We start from the raw sequence: 21,254 nt of genomic DNA on the forward strand, positions 1-21,254 counted from the left end.
TTGATAAGTAAAATACAATTTAAAAAAAAATATCGGGCCCCTCCGGGATTTGAACCCGGGACCTCCTGCACCCAAAGCAGGAATCATACCCCTAGACCAAGAGGCCTGATGACTGTGCAACGTCAAGAAAGGTAGATCCGTTACATATTACAATATCTTGCATCATGCTTAATACTGAAATACTACCGTATCTCCAGATTGTAAAAACTAATATAATATGATAAATTAAAAAAAAATTCAAGTATTGATAAACACAAAAAAGATTTTATTCCGGACGAATTTAATACGGTAGACTATATACACGCAATGACACATTATTAATGCGAGTTTGAGTCTGAGATATATCATCATTTGTTGGTATATCATCATATCTCTCTCTCTCTCTCTCTCTCTCTCTTTCTCTCTCTCTCTCGCTTTCGCCAAACAACAAACATATACCTACAATCATTTTAAGTTTTATAAAAATGTACAGTTGTATTGTATATATAAACTATAGAAAATAGATCAATTATGTATAATATTTATAAGAAAATTGAACATTTTCAGAAATGCGGATTGACTTCAAATACGCGATTCAAATCGTATGCAAATTTAAATTGGTAATAAATTCCGTAATTTAATGATCGTTTCCTTTTTCCGGCGATATTTAACGATCAATGAGGGATAATTTATTGCTATCGAAAATGAAAAAGAGGAATAAAAGATACAAAAGCAAATGTCAATTACGAACGAGGTATATTATATGCATATAATATATAGAACAAGCATTTATTAAATTTAAAGTCTGTGAAAAAAGCATGAATGCTGAAATATTCATGTTTATCTTCTCAGGATAGTTAACGAGATATTTTTTTCCGACGATGTAAAAGAATTTTTTGCGATAATTAATCGTTGTTTCTCATTATAGAGCATTTCCTTATTAACGACCCTCTTCTCTCCTTATCTCTCGATTATATCATTAGAAATGGCATAAATCTTTCGGCGGCCCGTTTCTTTCAGATAGCTTAGGTCATATTTGTCTCGCGCTTTTCATTCACCCGCAACAAGTGTTCTCTAATCGATATTATATATGTCCTGTAAAACCCTTCCAACAACGCAACGCGAACAAGTTTCATGCTTCTTCGTCCTTCGTTTCTTTTCTCGTTGATGATCGTATCAGCTTTCACACGCTATATCTTTTTTCTTAGAAAATCCATCGTTAGGTAGGATATATACATACAATATATATTTATATCTAGATATACACACAAATAATACGATAAAACAAAACTCGTGACTGTGTCGTCGACCATGTTTGCCGCGTCACCGTTCGTTTCTTCTCTTTCTCCCCTTGTTTTTGCCTTTGGCGATAAAACAAAAATTTTCATCGTTAACAAAGGATGTAACGCTGTAACTTCGTTCATTAGTATCGTTCTTCCTCTGTCGATTCGATGAGATAATTTATTTTTTCGTAGGATATTCCTCTTTATCATTGTCGACGACGATATTCGCACTTTCTCTCTCTTTCTCTATTTCCTATCTCTACCTCCCTTTCATTACTTCTCTCACACCTCTCGTTTTATCATTCTACGTCTTCGTTGGCCCACTACCCGGCGGCGCGTTGCAATCGATTTCAAAATCCGACGACGCACGCCCTGCGCGTCGTCGCCGCCGCCTGTTGTACCTCCTCCTCATCATCCTGTCTGCCCTCGCTTTTCAGTCAGTGCCATCACTGCGGCGGAACCGGCAGCTGTTTACGAGGACATGGTCCAGGAGCTTGCACCCAGGACCGCCAAGTGGTGATCGTTAGCTCTTTCGCGAAGCGGAAACAGTGCCGGCGGTGTTCCTCGTGGCGACGCGTACGATGTGCCGCAGGGTGTGAAAAGGCTACGTTGAGTCACGCCCAGGTGAAGACGTATCTACGTTTATCCGTTCCACCTTGCTTCTCTCTTTCTTCTTTCGCTTTTTTCCTCTCCCATGTTCTCTCTCTCTCTTGCCTCCCTTCCTCCCTCCCTCTCTCTTCTTTTTTTTCTCTCCATCCCCCTCACTCTCTTCCTGTCTCTCTTTCTCTCTCTCTTTCTCGTTCTCCTCCCCTCTATCTCTCTCTTTTTTCTCTTAATTTCATATCTTAATCGTTTACAGAAAACTCATTCTTGTGTATAAAGAGCTCCTTTGTAATTAGTTTTAAAAATGGATTTTAATTTCGCGTATCTTTTTTTAAACAGAACTTTTATACTAATTTTCTTTAAAATACATTACGATTGTGCATATGTAAATAGATGGTTAAAAGAATTCTATCAAGATAAGTAAAAATTTATTTCACCCTCTCTTTGCCGAGTAATATCTACTTTATTCACAGTACCGTATTTCATATTGCTCATTCAATACATATGAATAAATACAACTTCATTCATTCTATTCTATTCATTAAAAGTATTTATTATGAGAGATCTGCAAACTTAAATATTTAAAACAAAATTATAGAAGTTGCATATATTTTTTTCGTTTCCGTAATATTTGAGAATAATATCTGGGAGGTGATTAAAATTGTATTCGAATGATGTATTCGCGTAGGCTTTTTTATGTGGAATACAGTAGACATAGTGATCGTAAAGTCTGTCGTAAAAAATTGACTAATCACGATCGAATGTACGAAGAATAACCGACTATGATTGGTCAATTTCCTACGACTTCAGACCTCTTACGATTTCTATTATAGATCTGTCATAAAGCCTGTGTCACGCTATATACATTGGAGATTCAAGATTGCGAATTGGAGATTAGAATTTAGCCAATCAGAACAAAAGGGATTGAAATTAAAATTATCTAACTAATTGAGTTCTAATCTCTAATTTGCAATCATCAATCTCTAATGCGTAGTGTGACATAGGTTTATGAACAGCTTAATTTGTCTCTGAAGGGCTGCGCTCGAAAATGCTACGCGAATATCTCCAAGTGTCATTTTATCCTTGTTTGATATTTGAATAGATGAACAACAAAGATAAAATGATACTCGGAGACACTCTGGTAGTATTTTCGAATGCAATCCTTCAGAGGTAAATTAACGTCTCCTTAAGCCTGTGTCATATTACACATTAGAGACTGAGGATTGCAAATTAGAGACTAGAACTCATCCAGTCAGATAATTAACCATGTTCACCTAACCAAGGTGGTTAGGTGAACATGGCTACAATCTGATGTTTCAATTATGAGACATGCACATATAAGCATAAATAATCGTGCAAAAACCTCTTAGAAATAAATAGAGAATCGTGATGTCTGGAATAAAAATCCAAAGCTGGAAATAGTCATCAACATAAAATATTTATTTTTACTTTTATCGTTTTTTCTGCTTTTTGTAGAATGCTATATATTAAATAAATATTAAATAAAATTTTTTTTCTTCATATATCTGAAGATAAAATACAAAAATATGAAACACAAAAGACAGATTAATAATTTTCCCATTCTTCTTTGTCTCTCTTGTCTGATAAAAAATAATTCCAATCCATAACATTTCTGTAATATTGATTTAAAAAAATGGCGTAAATTATACTGTGTGTATTAACTTTTGTTGGATTTACGTTCGAGGACGAGTACTTTAGAGCGGCGCACTCAGAAAAGTATTTATACTACTCCTAGAAAATGTTGCTATAAGTCCAAGTATATTTCCGTATTGAGTAATCCAGTAATCAATTGACGAAATACAATTTTAAATTTGACGTAATATTTATCACTGAAATGACTGCAATAACTTTTTAATCATTGAAAACTATTAAAAGAAAAAACTCATTTGCAAAATAAACTAGAGTAAAATAGTGTAATGTAACGTTTATGCGTAATGAACTCATTAGGTATTTACTTGTTACTATTTAGTTATTATTTATTCGTTAAAATCATGGCTATGGCGTTTGTTTTATTTTTCTATGGAGAAGTTTGAAGGATAAATAAATAGAAATTATAATATATAAGTGATAATAGGTAGAGATTTGATATGAATATAAAGATTTGATGTGAATTTATAATTATAGGAACATCTATGGGCCGTAAACGGTGGCAAGGAGGCTTGGAGCTGCTGGTGCTCTGTATATTAGTCCTCCATCACGTCGTCGTTCTGGCTGATGGCGACGTCGGTAAGTGTAATTCAATATTATTATCCCGCAAATACGAAAATAATAACGTTTACTTCTGAAAGTGACTCGAATATTCAAGTAATTAGTGAAATTACTTATGTGATTATATTAGAAAATATGGAAAGAGAAAAAGGGAGAATATAATATTAAAAATGATATTTTTATAAAAATGTTTTTTAATCAAGTCGTCTGCCTCTTCTCGTAGAAAATGTACGTCGCCACCCGAGAAAAAATGTTTCATATGTAGTTATAAATAATTATATATAATTATTACTATAAATATATATTATTATTATAAAAAATTTACATAGTTTATATACAATTATATATAATTATATATAAAACATGTCTATATATATAACATTTTTTTCTGGGCATCTATTTTAATGTTTTAATTTGAAATAGATAAGTATTTCAATTTCAAGTTAAAAGTTCTGCAATTATATACTTTCGTTGAATATCTTTTCAAGGTTGTGAAGATGCTTCGCTTCTCTTTGCAATTAATAAGCGGATGAACTTTAAGTCTCCTCTTGGAGTCGATAAGCGAGGCTTTTAAAAGAGACAGGAAATATAACTTTTCACACGTTGAAGTGTTCCACTCGATATGTTTCACTGTGAACCACCTGTTATAACATTCCGTGCAATCAACTAGAAACCCTTTGTACGTGAGAAGTAAATGTGATAACATGTAACAAAGGATGAGGGATATATTACGTAGATGTAACAGCACGCTGAGAAAATGATACAGACTTTCAAATCAGCAAAGCTAAATGAAAAAATTTCAATTCTGCTACTTTTAAATGATATATTAATTGTATATAATGTACCGAAATGTGCAAAATTTTAAGACTTATTTATTTTTTAAAATAAAATAAGTCTCTCTCTTTCTCTCTCTCTCATAATATTCAAGTTTTTTTAAATATCTATAATTCTTGAAATTTTTTGATATTTTTATAAGAATCTTTTTAAAATATAATCTCAAATAAAACATAGAATGCTTTTTCAAGATATTCAACGAAAGAAAACTTTATTTTCAATTAATTGTTTTCGATGATGTGAGTATTCATATTGAAATATTAACATCGGTTGTGATAAGTCGGTACGCCTCAATAGTTTGACGCCCTATCAAGTTAAAGCGTGACATTATACTTTTGTAAGTAACATACTGTTTCGCTATATTCATGAAAGAGCACTTATTGATTAACAATACGTCGAAAAGAAATATAAGAAAAAATGAGCAAACCACGCCTGACTATAGAAGTTATTGCTTACATTTCATTTTTTCTAAAATTACAACGTAATGATTGCGAAAAATATACATACAAAAGTTGTATAATGCCATATACTATATATGTATATGTGTGTATAATAAAAGGAAAATGTAAATTAATTAAACGTTACGGATAAAACCGAAGAGATTCGGAGGGCTCGGCAATATTAAAATATACAATTAATCAAATTAATCTTACAATTAATTTTTATGTTATGTATAACGTACGTTATGTACATGCATTCACAATGTTGTATATCCATTAAAAATAATTCTTAATTCTAACAGATATTCGCGTTTCAAAATTTTTTTAACTGATATTTGCAGGCCTAATGTACTTTAAATTAATGTACTTTGTTTAAAGTTCAATGTCAAGATCTGACAAATAAGATTATATAACGTAAAATTATGTAAGATTGTGAAAAACGTTTTTTATGAACAATTTTTTACAACATAGTAGAAAAAAATGATGGGGGCCACTGGACCCATGAATACTAATTAAGGTTAATTATTAAATAAAGAAAGAATATTAACGTAACTAGACTTTAAAGCTCGATGAACATTTTTAGCTCGTAATATCCTCCAACGTTTGACGTCAGCGGTGAGCTTTTGCGACTATATTATTCCCAGCGCACTTTTAGAAGAAATCGAGATTAAGGTCGTCGATCTTCATTGATTTCTCGTTATCATTCTTAGGATATTTTTCATTCACAAACGTGGCTTATATAAATATTATAAATTTATTTGTCACATTCGCAATGTATAATCCTACAAGGTGTAGAGCGGAGCTTCCGTTAATTCCGTTATTTTCAATTTTAAAGTAATATAAAATTTACGGCGACAAACAATATCTTTTTATTTTTGCAGTAACGTGTTTGTAACTACCTCATACAATTATGGTTGTTTAATCTTGAGAGCAAGTATGACCTTTAAATGTTGAATATACGTTACTTGGAATCATAAGCAATATTATGAGAAATGGACGAAATAGCTCCGCTTTATCTTGTAAAATTTATTATGAGAAAATTATTAAAAGATTTGATTACTGCTTCTTTCAATTGCAGATATTAATGAAGTAACAGGAATAATATTTTGTATTAATAATGATAATATTGATAATATTAATAATATTGATAACTTTAAATAATTGCGAAGAAAATTTTGTTGAAAGAAAATTGATTTCAAACTAAGATAAATGAAATCTGTAAACTAATAGAAGGAAATTTAATATGAACCAATCATATTAATAATGCGAGAATAAATTGTATTGACTTTTGTTCGGCTTGGAACACTTCAATTCTTTTTGTAGATTCTTTTTACTCTAAGGAGGTTTCGAAGAAATTATGAAACAAACTGAATTAATATAACTAGAAGAAACAAAAATGGAAATCTGACGTGATAAATATTGATTGAATAAATGATTTAAAATAAATGTAAAGGAGAAAGATTTTTTTCTGATTGTTATTTTCTTTCTGATCAATTTTTAAGGGCTAATTTGGAGTCAGCACGAGAAATAAGAAATATGCAAAAAAAATAATATAATATTCTTAGATATCATTTAATAGATGTATAAAGTTACATAAAATTTTGCTTTGAATTTATTATTTTTTATATACAATTACAAGGAGTCCACTTATTTCTTGTTACTCTTTATCAATTTTTAAATAAGACTGTCTCGCAATCTTAAATTTTTAGTTAAGGAAATCTGATCTGTAAATAATAGTACGTATTAGATAAGCAATTTAAAAATTTCTGAAAAACAAAATTTTTGAAGATAATTCTGTTAATTATCATTAATGTATCATCGTTAACGGTTTTTAAATTCAGTCATATTCCATCCTTTGTAAAATAAAAAATCTTTTCCATACACATACATACGCGCGCGCATGCACATGCAGAGAGAAAGCGAGAGGAAGGGAAGAGTTCGATTTTCGCCCACGACAGTAACTCGACAGTTATCGAACTGTTCATCCCACGCAGCCACCACCTTTGTGAGCTTTGCGAGATGTCTCTATCGAATGCTGTAAAACCGCTATACTCTCTCGCTCTCTCAGATATGTCACGTAACCCTTTGCTTATCTATTCCGTGCCTTCTCCTCTCACCTCGTTTTGTCTACTATAATTCTAGATAACTCTTTCGATACCATGAAAGGTGGTGGCTTGAAGTGTGATTTTTTTCTTCAATGCATAAAACAAAAAAAACAATCTTTTACACAAAGAAAATATCAGAATCAAATATAATAGATAATCTACACGGATCGAACGAATTGATAAATTGGATGTTTACATATACATCGCATGTTTACAGCAAACACGCATGTATATAATAAAATTGAAACGCAGAAGCAATGTAATTATATCTAGCTATACCATGGCCATTGTCCGATTCATGATCACAACGTTTAAAAATTATTTTATCCTTGTTGTTTGTCAAATATTAAACAAAGACCGATATTTATAGTCAGATCTTATATTCAAGATCGTTAAGTACAGTCTTAAGAAGTCACGAATCAGAGGGCCGTATTAGCGTCTTAAGACATTACTTAAGACAGTCTTGAAATAAGAATGGATTATGAATACCGCCTGAAGACAAATGATACTCATAAGCACGAATTCGACCTAAGTAATTTAAGAATTAGTTTTGAAATAGCAGTGATTTTTTTAAAAGAATGGCAGTAAATTATTTTAAGACACCTGCCACATTTTAAACCACCACCTTTTACACAATACTACAACTGAAGTGCACATATTCGTGTGCATTTTAATTACATTATTTCTGTATTTTAATTTTATTATACACTCGTGTTTGCTGTGAATATGCGATGTACATGGAACATCCGCTTTATCTGTTCACTCGATGCACATTGATCATCTATTATATTTGATCTTGACATTTTCCTTGTATAAAAGAATGCTTTTTATTCATTGAACAAAAAGGCTAATAATAAATATTTATATTTAGTATATAATAGATATATATATATATATATTTATATATATATCTGTTTATGACGCGAAATGATGTTTATTAAAGATCGTATTGCGATACTTATGTCAATTATAGCTCATAATTACCAATTATTCCAATTAAAATTTAGCCTGTTTATGGTACTTGTATATCAAATAAACATTTAGTCTTTTAACAAATATTGTATGATATAATAAATTAAATCGCATTCAAATATATTCTTGCAAACAGTTCGAAATATTATAAATTTTGTATACCATTTACTAAGTGTTCAAATATTGCTCTTCAATTTCTAGGTTTTAATTCAATTTCTAGATTTTATATTCAATAAATTAATTTTTGTAACAAGTAAATAAATCTACAAGTAATATTTTTCTTCCTTTTTCGATATATTATTCCAGATGCTCTCAGGTGATTTATTTTCAATTTTTTTATATGTAAGAGTAAATAATAGCATAATGACATATCAAGAAGATGAATGCGTACAATTGTGACTCGTATTCATTAGATGTATCCTGCTTACTCTAATGTAAATTTTTTCAATTTAATTGTAAGCTTTGGGCTATTCAAATGTATGCAATTTTTTTTAATCATGCAATCATGCACAATCGTTACGTTCCTTAATTTTTTACATATTATATATACATTCTATTTGACATCAAATCAAACTGATATAATCAAATCCTCAGTCATAAGAGAATTTAATTTAATATTAAATTATGATGAGGATATATAATAACATTACGAGACAAATAATTTATTTTTATGGAAAAAATGAAATAATTTAAAATGCGAATTGAAAAGAATAATAATTGAAACGAAGATTAAATGTGATTGAAAAGTTATTAAACGTATAATGAACTGACAAAAAATTGTAAGAAAGAAAAAAATTGATATCCATCTGCCTTGATTTTCTTATTTTCTTATAAAGTTGCAATCTTCTATAAGGAATGTCAAAGTTTATACATATAGATACATATAAGTTTTTAAAAACTTATAAATATAAACTTATAAGTATAAACTTTGATATTCCTTATAGAAATGCATTCCTTATAAAAAAACATACATGATATATGAGGACACGTGTGCTTTACTTTATATGATAATACGAATATATAAAAGGTCTGTCCAGAATTATCTATGACGAACACACTAAAGTAATTTTAGGAAATTTGTGTGATTAAATTTTAGTTTGTTTCTAAACATTTTCAACGTCTTGCTATATTTATTCCATAATATCTATGTGTTTCACAAGTTGCAATATAATAGCAAACCGGTCGATTGCTTCATAAGCAAATGAGCAGGACGAAATTAGATTGCTTGCCTTTGTCAAAATATGTGCGCGCTTGAATCTCTACATGTTTGAATCTACATTTGACACAAATACTTGGAATCGACAAAGCTAATTAATTATTACAATTTGAAAGGGATGCACACACGCGCGCGCGCGCGCGCGCGCACACACACACACACACACACACACACACACAAAAGATATCTCTTATATATAAACAATTTCTCTTAGCTCTTTGTATAATTCTATTTTTAGGATGTCTATTCAGCGAGGACATATGTGACTCTCAGACGGAAAAGTGCTTTGACGGTAATAATTTTATAGTTTTCTTTAATTAATAATTAATAATAAAATGAAAATTGTTTAATCTTTTATTTTATATACATAATAAGAAAAAAATATAGAAATAAATAGATCATTAAAAATAAATTTTCATATGATTTTTTAAGTTTAATCAGAGTTAATTATGTTAATTATGTTAATGTTAAAATTGTTAGTTATTATTAGTAGAATTGAATATAACAATCTTTTGTACAATATTTATCTCAGTTAGCCAAGTTTGCTTGAAAAATTTTGCACAATGTCACGTGACAAATCTTGTCAGCAAGAAAGTTACAAATTTGATGCAGAATCTGTTATATTGGCAGTGGCGACAGAATGTTACAAGAAATATAATAAAATTTGTTTATATAACAGTAAATTGGCGGCAGAAACCAAGCAGATTTGCATTTTAGTTTAATTATTTAACACAGTAGATTCGAGGTCGAGCAGAATGTGCATTTGACAAGTTCTCAATTTGCCGTTCTAATTTGCTGTTATATCAACAGGCTTTGCCGGCAAAACACGAATTTAATACGGATACAGATAATACCGAATCTGTTGAATTTTTCTGATTAAATTTGTTGCCAATCGGCTGACATTTTGTGAACAATTTTGCTTTCTGGACATTTTTATATTAACATTATTTTTTCAGATCTGGCATTCGGAAAATGTATACCTCAATACACGAATTTAGAGAATGAGAATTTATATCAGTAAGTTAACGAGCTAAAAATCATGTCCTTAAAATTGTGTATTTATAATATTCTGCATGAATTATTCGCACTGAAATGTCTACATCTCAAATGTCAACTCGAGATATATGCAAACGCAATATATGTATATGGACCAAGCGGAATTGAATTCTTTTTCCGATCGGTTAATTTTACATCGGGTCGTCAAACGGTCTCGCTACTTCATCTTTATCGTCTTTATTATCGTACACCTACGTAATGTTTTAGTGCGATCAACACATAAAGTGTAGCATAATCAACGCGTTATTGCGATGTAATACAAGTCTATTCCTCAGATATAATCTCGATATCGATGAACTGGAGCTGCTACACTCGATGAGACTACAATTGATGAGACTTATAGAATCTAACGGATACAACTGGAAACATCCATTTACTCAATGTATTGTGCAAACTTCGTTGCATAATCTCCGATATGGGTACATCACTTTGTTAGAACTTATAAGTCGTTAACAAACTTAAATTTATCAAAAGAGATTACATGTATGCACTGATATGAGTTTTCATATTTTTAATATATATATATATATAGATTTTAGAGATGTGTCATTTTTTTCATCATGTAAAGTTTTTGCAATAAAATAAAAGAAAATTGTACGCTGCTATGTGCTTGCTAAATATTTAATTTTTTCAGGTTAAATTAAATATGCATTTTTAATATTATATCACAGAAACTTTTAAACTAAAATACTATATGGAAAAATAGTGACATGTATCTGATATGACAAAAAAGTAATAAGTAACAATTATAAATTTGCAAAATCCGAAATTTATATATATATATATATATATATATATATATATATATAATTTATGAAATTATTAAATCGATGTATATCGATTATTATATTGATGTATATCGATTAAAAGTATTTAAAAAAGAATTTGAAAAAATTTTCAGACAAAATGATGCTCGTGATTTTCGTCTCTGCGAATATTTAAAGAAACCACGTCTCAATGAACAACAAGATGGATTTATTGACGAAGTTAGTATAAATCATAACGTAAACGCGTTCACATGTACATTCTCAACTACACATTGAAAAATATTTTTTTCTATAAAATAATCAATTGCTGATAATGCTATAATTATTTTTTTTTAAATATGTAACTGGTCGTAATATTACTCCGTAGTAATCAGTCGATATTCTTTACAGATGGTTCCAGCAGTCGCCATACTAAGAATATCTACGGACAACGAAAATCCTGAGAGTAATTTGGCCGATGTTTTATATCGTCCCACAGACATTGAGGATAGGTAGGACTTATCTTGCTTAAAGAAAGGTCGATTAAAAATAATACAAGCACATTCTAGTATTTATATGTTGTTATAAGCTATTTCAGATTTACGCTTTTATAAAAAAGTTTTTAATTATTTTATTAATTTTATACTCTATTATATTTGAAAATACAACCGGAGATTTAAATAAAAAACTAAATAATATATATGAATTATTGCATTTATTGTTAAAAATTAGTTATATATATATTCAAATACAATGAAAATAGAATAGAAAGGAGAATATATAGAGAATATATTTATTAAATATATTATAATATTATTAAATATATATTTATTATATATTTATTACATATATCAAGTAAGAAATTTAATGTATGATAAAAAATATGACTCAATATTTCTTTAATTGATTTTTGAGTGAGATATCGATTTTTTATTGTGAACGACAATTATTGACATATACAATTAGAAATTCATCAATTTGTTTACAGATCTGGATACATGAAATGGCGAGGTGATGAGAATAATCAAGCTTCAATCAACAATGAGAAATATGACAATGAGTACAGAAATTCAATGAATATGCGCGAGCAATTTTATCCGTCTAGAACACGTCGATTCAGCTTCATCGATGATTATCAAAATGATGTTACCGAGTCACTTGAGGATACTTTGAGAGATGAAACATTGCCTGAGGATGACGAAGAAGATGAGAATGTTTCTGACACGCAACTTTTGTCCGCGAATCTTGAATTTTTGCAGAACGAAAAATCGCCAGATTACACATTGTTGAAGCCTTCCTCTGAGACAAATGAAAGGGCGTTCTCAAGAAAATATAAACATCGGAAGAAACCACTGCGTTTCGAATTTTCCGATACTGATGTAAAAAAGGGAGTGATGGGACGCGATGAGGATCTCGATTATGGGAATAGCGAAATTAATGAAGAAAATTCAGCAAATATCGAGAGATCCGACGTGGATACTTCTTCGAAAATACGAGAAATGTACACTGAGGGAGGAGTTGTGCGACCTAGGAAATATAAAATTACATCCGATGCAAGTGGTAAGTTTGTCACTTTAATAGACAGGGCTGGCACGTATTTGAAATATTTTTATTTGAAAAACAGTATTAAGGTATAGTAATAAGGTAATTGTATTTTGTATTTTGTGTATTTCAGTGAAGCACATGAAAATATTTCATATTTTGTATTTCATGTGAGCATATAAAGTATTTTGTATTTTGTATTTCAGTATTAATAATGAAAGATTAAAAGTATTTTGTATTTGTACTTCAAATACTAAGATTGACAATCAATCTTATTATTTAAAGTACAAAAAACTTTCAATCTTTTGATTTTAAATACAAAATATGTAATATTTTCATGTACTCCGCTGAAATATAAAATATAAAATACATTTATTTTGCAAATACTGTGTTTTAAATAAAAATATTTCAAATGTATGCCCACCTCTTATCAATATAAAGGATTACTTTAATATCTTTTTATTATATTGAAATATATTTGACGCAGGAACTTTATATGACGAAATCTACGACGACGATTTAGATGCACTTTTATGGAGACGAGAGTTGGCTGGCTTTAAACGCAGAGAACGTCTAGACGTTAAAAAACCTGGACCGCCGTTTTCGACAAATAATTATGCATTTAAAACCCAATCTCCGGCTAGTAAGTAAAGTGTATTTCCAATTAAATCTGCATTTGATTTCAGTTTTACAATCAATTTTCTTATTATTTTAAGATGATTCTTATTAATAAAGATATCCCAAAGATGTAATTTACAAGATTTTTATTTTGTTTCATTGATTTACATTTTTGCAGCCCTTCTTGACAAAGATTATTCCGAGGTGGATAATCAGAATGTAAGTGTAATTAAGTTGATATTTTGTCTATTAGATTATAGTAAGTATTCTATCAATATCTTAGTAAAATAACAAAATATATGCATATCCTTGTAGAATAATAATGAAATATACGCACCATTAACTAAGAAGGAATTACACAGTAATATGTACAGAACAAGCGATGACCGGTCAGAAACTTACAAGAATGTTGACTTAGATTATGTCTATATTGAGTTTGAACAAGAGTTTCATACATGGCTTGAAGGGGAACATGTGGTTAATAAGGTAGAATAAAATAGAACATAATTCATAATATTTCAAAGCGATATTAATTATGAATAATACTTTAAAATTAATGTAAAATTAATGTAAAATTTTTGAATTTTTAGGTCGAAGAACTCCTGGGATTGCCTTCCGGAACGTTAAAAGACATACGAGTGGGCCGTGCGGAAGTAACATTTAAAGTGATTCAAAATGACAAAAATTACAACGCAACCGAAGTTGTTAACAACATCGGTACAATTTACATATTATACTTATTTTATATGAATACGAATTCTGATAAAAATATATAAATATTACATAAATTATAAGATAAAAACAAATTTGTCTCTGCAAAATGTATTTTAAAATGTACTTCGTTTTAGATAACATACGGGGTAAATTACAAAATGCGCTAGGAATAGAAGTTATTCGAGCAGGTATAGGCGATAAGGTACTATAATAAATATATATCTTTCTTATCAAGATAGATTAATTAATTGCCAATTTTTTGCCAATTAAAATAAAATATTATTTTAATATTATCAATATTATTAATAAAACTACATTTTTTACAATAATGAAAAGCCCCAAAGATTAAATCACAAAAGAAAATAATGTTAAAGCCACATTTTTCTACAGACTAAATTACCAGCTACTCTGGAGGTAGCTAGAGAGAGCGATACAAGTTCCAGTTTTTTTGGTGCATTGGTAGCTGCTGGAGTTGCGGCTGCAGTCGCAGCCGCAGTAGTCACGCTTATAATTGCGCGTCGCCACGCCAAATGTCGAGCTAAGCTTGCTGGGCTGGCTACTCCAGATCCAGAAGCATCCAAGGATTACCAAGATCTATGCAGAGCGAGAATGCAAGCGAAACAACCGAGTGAAAAGTTGGAATCGCCACGTATCACAAGCTTGACGCGCGAAAATGAATCCAATAATCTGTCCTCCAATCGATCCAGCACATCCTCTTGGGGCGAGGAACCTGCTCTCACCAATATGGACATATCAACCGGTCACATGGTTCTTGTAAGCATAAATAATAAAATAGAAAAACTAAAAAGAAATGTTTTGAATATTAGAAGAATTTTAAATATAACTTTTCGAAGTTTTTGTCGCGCTTGATTAATTTAAAATTAGTCGTGTTATTTCGTGTTGATATTTCTCACTCTACATCAAACTCATATTTGCAGAGATACATGGAAGATCATTTGAAAAATAAGGATCGTCTGGATCAGGAATGGGGGGCATTGTGTGCTTACGAAGCTGAACCATCGTCCACAGAGATCGCTGAGAGCGAGGCGAATGTCAAGCAGAATCGTCCCAACGCGGCACTTCCCTATGATCACTCTCGAGTAGTCCTCAACGATCTAGCAAACGCTAATAATTCCGACTACATAAATGCTTCCACAATCGTAAGTATTTCTGTGATATTATTTTTTACATTATTCCTTCAGTGAAGCCTAAATCCTATATATCCTTCTGAAGCCTAAACGTTTCTTTTTTAAAACTAGACATATTTTATATATCTAGTCATATTAAACAAAATTCGCAGAACACGGCGAATGATACAAACTGTCATTCTCTCTTTCATTGTAATCTTTTATAAGAATATATGTTTATGATATGTTGGGATTATATAGTACAATATTAAATAATATTTTGTTTATTATAAATATTTATTATAAATTAGAATATTGTATCAAGTGCATAAAATAGGATTCAGGAGGATCATACTTTAATACGCGAAAAATTCAATATATATGATGTAAAAAATGAAAGCAATCGTTGCAAGGTAACTTGTGTAAAAATAAAATTAATATTTTCGTTTTCACGATAACGTTGCTGAAATACGTACGACATTCGGTTTTCCGGCTGTCATCGCAATATATACATATAGAAGTCGGTAAGTTCAGTCAATGGGCATGTCAAGTTGATCATTTAAAAATCGCAAAATCGTTCTCGGCACAAGTAAGGCTTGCGGTAGATATCCTTTTTTTTCTTTTTTTTTTTTTTTAATTAATGCATCATAATCTTAACACAAGCGAACGAAGTAGCATGTTTATCGAGAGAGCAAGCTTTGTATTTTTTAACTGCACAGTTGACAATGTATGGCCATATTATGTTTATTGATATGTCCGTGTCGTAAATGAAAGATCTAAAGAAAGAGTAAAAATTAGCAATAATAGAAATTGAATGGGACACTTATATGCTACACATGGATTAAATATCCATGAATGGAAACAATGAAAACGATCCTGCTTTAAATCATCAATAGAATAAAAGAATGGAAATGATAGTTTCTTTACAGGTATTGAATTCGAACTGCGATTAAATTTATTAAAATTACGCTTCTTTATTTTAATAAGAATCAGGAAGGAAACATTAAACAATTTTGTCAATAAATCTAATTTATCGTTTATAAACGTTTATAAACTAATTTATCTAATTTATCGTTTACGGACCGAGCGTTTAACAAATTTTTTTGTGAAAACCACAATATCATTTGTTCTTTGCAGACGGATCACGATCCTCGGAATCCGGCTTATATAGCCACGCAAGGGCCATTACCGCAGACTACGGCTGATTTCTGGCAATTGGTTTGGGAACAAGGCAGTGTAGTAATTGTGATGCTGACACGACTTACCGAAGAAGGCCGTGCCATGTGCCATCGTTATTGGCCCGAGGAAGGATCGGAGCTCTATCACATCTACGAGGTGCATCTGGTGTCGGAGCATTTTTGGTGCGATGATTATCTAGTGCGCTCCTTCTATCTGAAAAATCTGCGCACTTGTGAGACTCGTACTGTCACGCAATTCCACTTCCTCTCCTGGCCGGAGAACAGTGTCCCGTATTCTACAAAGGCTCTGCTCGAGTTCCGTAGGTTTGTGTCGATTTCATTATTTACTGTGTTTTGTAGGGAGATGCATACGCGAAAGGCGACTTTTTTATTATTATATAATTCATATTCTCTCTTTCTCTCTCTCTCTCCCTTCATATTATTACATATTAATTTATTATACTTATACTGTAATTGTTTAAAAGATTATTATTTAATTATATATGTGTATCTATATAAAAATCAAATCGAACGATTTAATTAAGAACACTATGTTTTATACATAATTATTTATACATTATTAAGAATGATAAATACTATTTTTTTTTACATGTCTAAAAATACTAACTTTTAAAGTTATTTCGATTTTTCTCTTTCTAGGAAAGTTAATAAATCATATCGTGGGAGGTCTTGCCCGATAGTCGTGCATTGCAGGTATCTATATTTTTATATTGAATATTTGAAATATCATGTATGATGTATCTTCATACTTAATCATTTCATAGTGATGGAGCTGGACGGACTGGTACTTACTGCTTGATCGACATGGTCCTAAATCGTATGACGAAGGGAGCGAAGGAAATTGATATCGCAGCTACTCTCGAGCATATTAGAGATCAAAGACCCGACATGGTTGCTACGAAACAACAGTTCGAGTTCGTCCTGATGGCAGTGGCGGAAGAGGTACATGCGATTCTCAAGGCTTTACCCGTATCGTCAAATGAGAAATCCGTTACGGCTACCGGTTCTTCGCCACCCACGAAATCGGAGCAGTGAAGCTAAAGTTATGACGCAAATTTAATCCTAAACGGTATAAAATTGAGACAACATCTTCCCCGAGGAAGAAACGTTTCATATATAATTATATAAAATCATATATAATTATATATATAAAATTGATATATTTTACATACAATTATATATAATTATATATAAAATATGTCTATATATAAATAACATTTTTTCTCGGGTTATTAATTCTAATAAATTTAGGGAATCAGATTTTTTTTATTTTTTCATGTTTGATTCACAAATTTTCTGAAAAATTAAAAAAAAATTATTTTTTTCCAATGAAATGTTTAAAGTTCTGTTATTCAAAATTTAGTTGCAAGAAAGGTCTTGGATAACATTTATATTGCATAAAATATTTAAAAGACTTCTTTTAAGTATTTAAAAGATATCTAAAAGACGTCTTTTAGATATCTTGTGCAACATGCATGTTATCTAGGATGTACGAGAAATTTTATTGTATAATTACATGTCGGCTATTTTATACTGTTCAAGGTTAAAATAATTACAATGAAGACGCGAACGAGGTAAAAAAGGTATCTATTCTATTAATTTCGATGTTTCATGAAAAAGCTAAATACTTTTACTAGCTGTTTACTACGATGTACCCTACTGGAGTGAATCAATCGGTTGTTGGAATTTCGTTGGAATTTTCTACACGCTCGGTACTTCCCAACTGACCCGCACCTTCGCGTAATTAGTTTTAGAGTGCACCAATCGCGAGCTTTCGTATTCCGATTGTATTTCCCTAAAATACGAAAAGAATGATAGTCGATTTAAACTTCTATAATGACAAATATATGCCGTATATATCAAAGAGAAATATTAAGTTAAATACACTTTTAATACTTTTAATTTAAGAACATTATGTAAAGAGAGGGAAAATAAGAGCGATATTTGTATATGTTAAGACAGTGTGAAATATTAACGTGGTGCATGAATCTTAAATCTTTTCTTTTATTGATATAAGATGATACTGTTTTATTACATCGACTAATCGCATAACGTCCTCTTCCGCTCATTCAAACGCGGCCTATTCAAGGATCAAATACTTGTGGACAACAGAATGACAGAGGGATACGTTAGGTGTTTCCTCGAGACATACACAATGTATCGTTAACTGAACGATTATTGCACTGTACGATCGATCGATGAAACAATGGAAGATTTTATACTAATAGATTCAAATCTAACTAGCACCTCGATTTTTTTATCATTAAATGCGGACGTTTGAGATTTTATTTATTGGAGATTTTATTTATTTAATACAAGAATTCAAAAATTATATTATTATTCAGTTCATTATTAATCATGGACTGATGATCAGACTGGCTGCATTTAACATTAAATATGCGGTGTTAATACAGATCGAGATTTTTATTATCTGACGTGAACAAAATATGTTATTTTTCGTAGAAAGTCTATAAAATATTTATATTAAAATCATCTATATAAATTTTAAAACTTAGAAATGCGTCACATATCGGTCAATTTAACTATAATTATTTAAACAATAAAAAGATAAGAAAAGGCCTATGAATGAGCAAGTAAGATGTATATTTAATAATAACTTGTAATATTACTAATACAACAAAAAGCGGTGGAACGTTTTGGCTTACTTAGCCATCTTCAGCAATCAGAGAATTAATTCATATAAATGCAAATCTTGTATAATATTAATCACATTTCGAAGCGCTAACATGACGGATGTTCACGAGAATACTATAGACATACTGTAAGCTTATTTTTTTTAACTTTAACTCTTTCAAAATTAACGAATGTAATTAACTTCTCTCTCTCAAAATGACAATTTAATATTGAGTATTCATATGCAATTGACATCTTGGCTTTGCAATCTATTCCGTATTTTAACATTTGGCTCAATCCATGTCTACATAAGCAACGAGTTGTATAGCATGGACTTGTATATGTACATACATACATTGCGTTGTAACAAACGCAAGAAGGAAATTATTGCTTGTAAAATTGCGATGTGCCTCGCGTAATTTGTGTTTGATATTATTTAATACTATTCAAGATTTGCGTTACAAATTAATTCTTTATGATAGCTGAAAATGGCTAAGTAAAGTCCCATCTTTTTTTTTGTTGTAATATTAAAAGTTATTATTAAATATACATCTTATTCGCTTGTTTATAGGCTTTTTCTTATCTTTTTGTTTAAATAATACAAGAAGACAAGATTTTCTTGCGTGTACATTATTTATGTACACTGAATTATGTTAATTCCTACGTGCCCTTCGATTAATGTGCTTTAAAATAGCTTTAAAATAGATGAATTTTTTAATCTCAAATTCAATAAATAATAATTAAAATCAGCGTAAACCAATCAGCTAAGTCAATTGCACGGTACCAAAATATACGTATATGTGACAGAACATAAGAATTTACATTAATAAAGTTATATACATTTTCGGAACAGCCACTTTCTAATTAACTCCGTTATTTTCTTCATAAAAAATTAATATTCTATATATTTATTTTATAAACAAATTGGATCATTCGTGAAAGTATATATCAAATATGAGATTGTATACTATAGAATTATCAGATATATATTTAAGTACGCGAATGATCGATCGGACAGCCACAAACATATTATATCAACTCGCAGAAAAGAAGACAAAAAACCACGTAAATTTGTATTACGAAATGATCTAGTCAATCATGTGTGAATCATCATTTTGTTTTCAAGAATTATTATAGAAAAATCGATAATATGACTTGATGTTTTAAAGTATTGTGTATGCGTGTGATCGTTTTGCTGGGAAATTATATAGCTTGATGAATACGATGTTAAATGATAGAGATGGAGATTTACATACGTAAATGTATGTACGTCTAATATTATTTTATTACTGTTCGGCGATTAATTACGTATTAAAATTTTTTACTTTTATTATTTTCTACAAATATATATATATATATATATTTGTAACATCTATTTATTTATCGAGAAATATGAATTTTTAGAAATAAAAACGGAAAATACCAAAATTTGTTATTTAAATATATTTTTGGAAGCTATGTCGAAATTGGTATTAGATAAAATCAGTGATAGGTTTAAGAATTAATGTTTCGCGAGCCTATAATTAATTGTTTAACAGCGTTACATGATGCAAATATTATTTTAGAGAGGATTTTGAAAAGCAGGAACACTAATGTACCTTAAAACTGTGTCAAACTTCGCTTGGTCACCGCAACTGAGTTTGATTAGCCTTCTTTAGCACCGACTGACTCACAAAACAAATTCTATATTTTTATGTAAAGGGATGACTTATATATATAAATGATAATTATATAAATCTATACTATGTTACCCAATATATAATACTATATATATATGTTGTAAAATAATAAATCGATCTATGTTCAAGCCATGAATATGCTTACATATTTCCTTTCGTTCATATTTTAACAAGTACATTATATTTAATTGCAAACATTTTATATATTTAATATTTATTTTTATATTAAGATTTTTATTTTAAGAAATAGAATTATGATATTTTTTTATATTTATCGA

The 21,254-nt window shown here is 30.1% G+C and overlaps 1 protein-coding gene and 1 non-coding gene across 2 annotated transcripts; one reads left to right on the forward strand and one right to left on the reverse strand.

The window, feature by feature from the left end:
• Nucleotides 1–34: 34 nt before the first annotated feature.
• Nucleotides 35–106, reverse strand: TRNAP-UGG (transfer RNA proline (anticodon UGG)). The gene has a single exon. It is a non-coding gene; the product is annotated as a tRNA-Pro (tRNA).
• Nucleotides 107–737: 631 nt separating this feature from the next.
• Nucleotides 738–21,112, forward strand: IA-2 (tyrosine phosphatase IA-2). Its single transcript, XM_011064652.2, has 18 exons — nt 738–1,886; nt 4,011–4,112; nt 9,900–9,953; nt 10,618–10,678; nt 10,993–11,136; nt 11,619–11,703; nt 11,875–11,975; nt 12,452–13,023; nt 13,493–13,648; nt 13,802–13,842; nt 13,939–14,109; nt 14,214–14,340; nt 14,472–14,539; nt 14,728–15,111; nt 15,276–15,497; nt 16,602–16,966; nt 17,303–17,356; nt 17,428–21,112. Exons 2-18 carry the CDS (start codon nt 4,019–4,021, stop codon nt 17,696–17,698), a joined length of 2,970 nt encoding a protein of 989 aa, XP_011062954.1. The 5' UTR covers nt 738–1,886; nt 4,011–4,018; the 3' UTR covers nt 17,699–21,112.
• The last annotated feature ends 142 nt before the right edge of the window (nt 21,113–21,254 follow it).

The sequence above is a fragment of the Acromyrmex echinatior genome, chromosome 9, assembly GCF_024713525.1.
Source record: "Acromyrmex echinatior isolate Ae372 chromosome 9, ASM2471352v2, whole genome shotgun sequence".
NCBI classification, from domain to species: domain Eukaryota; kingdom Metazoa; phylum Arthropoda; class Insecta; order Hymenoptera; family Formicidae; genus Acromyrmex; species Acromyrmex echinatior.

Bases quoted from the DNA above. Each gene is read 5' to 3' on its own strand.
- IA-2 (XM_011064652.2), top strand. From the start codon at position 4,019: ATGGGCCGTAAACGGTGGCAAGGAGGCTTGGAGCTGCTGGTGCTCTGT. The intron at 9,954-10,617 runs GTAATAATTTTA...TTATTTTTTCAG, and splicing joins GACGGAAAAGTGCTTTGACG to ATCTGGCATTCGGAAAATGT. The intron at 14,341-14,471 runs GTACAATTTACA...ACTTCGTTTTAG, and splicing joins CGAAGTTGTTAACAACATCG to ATAACATACGGGGTAAATTA.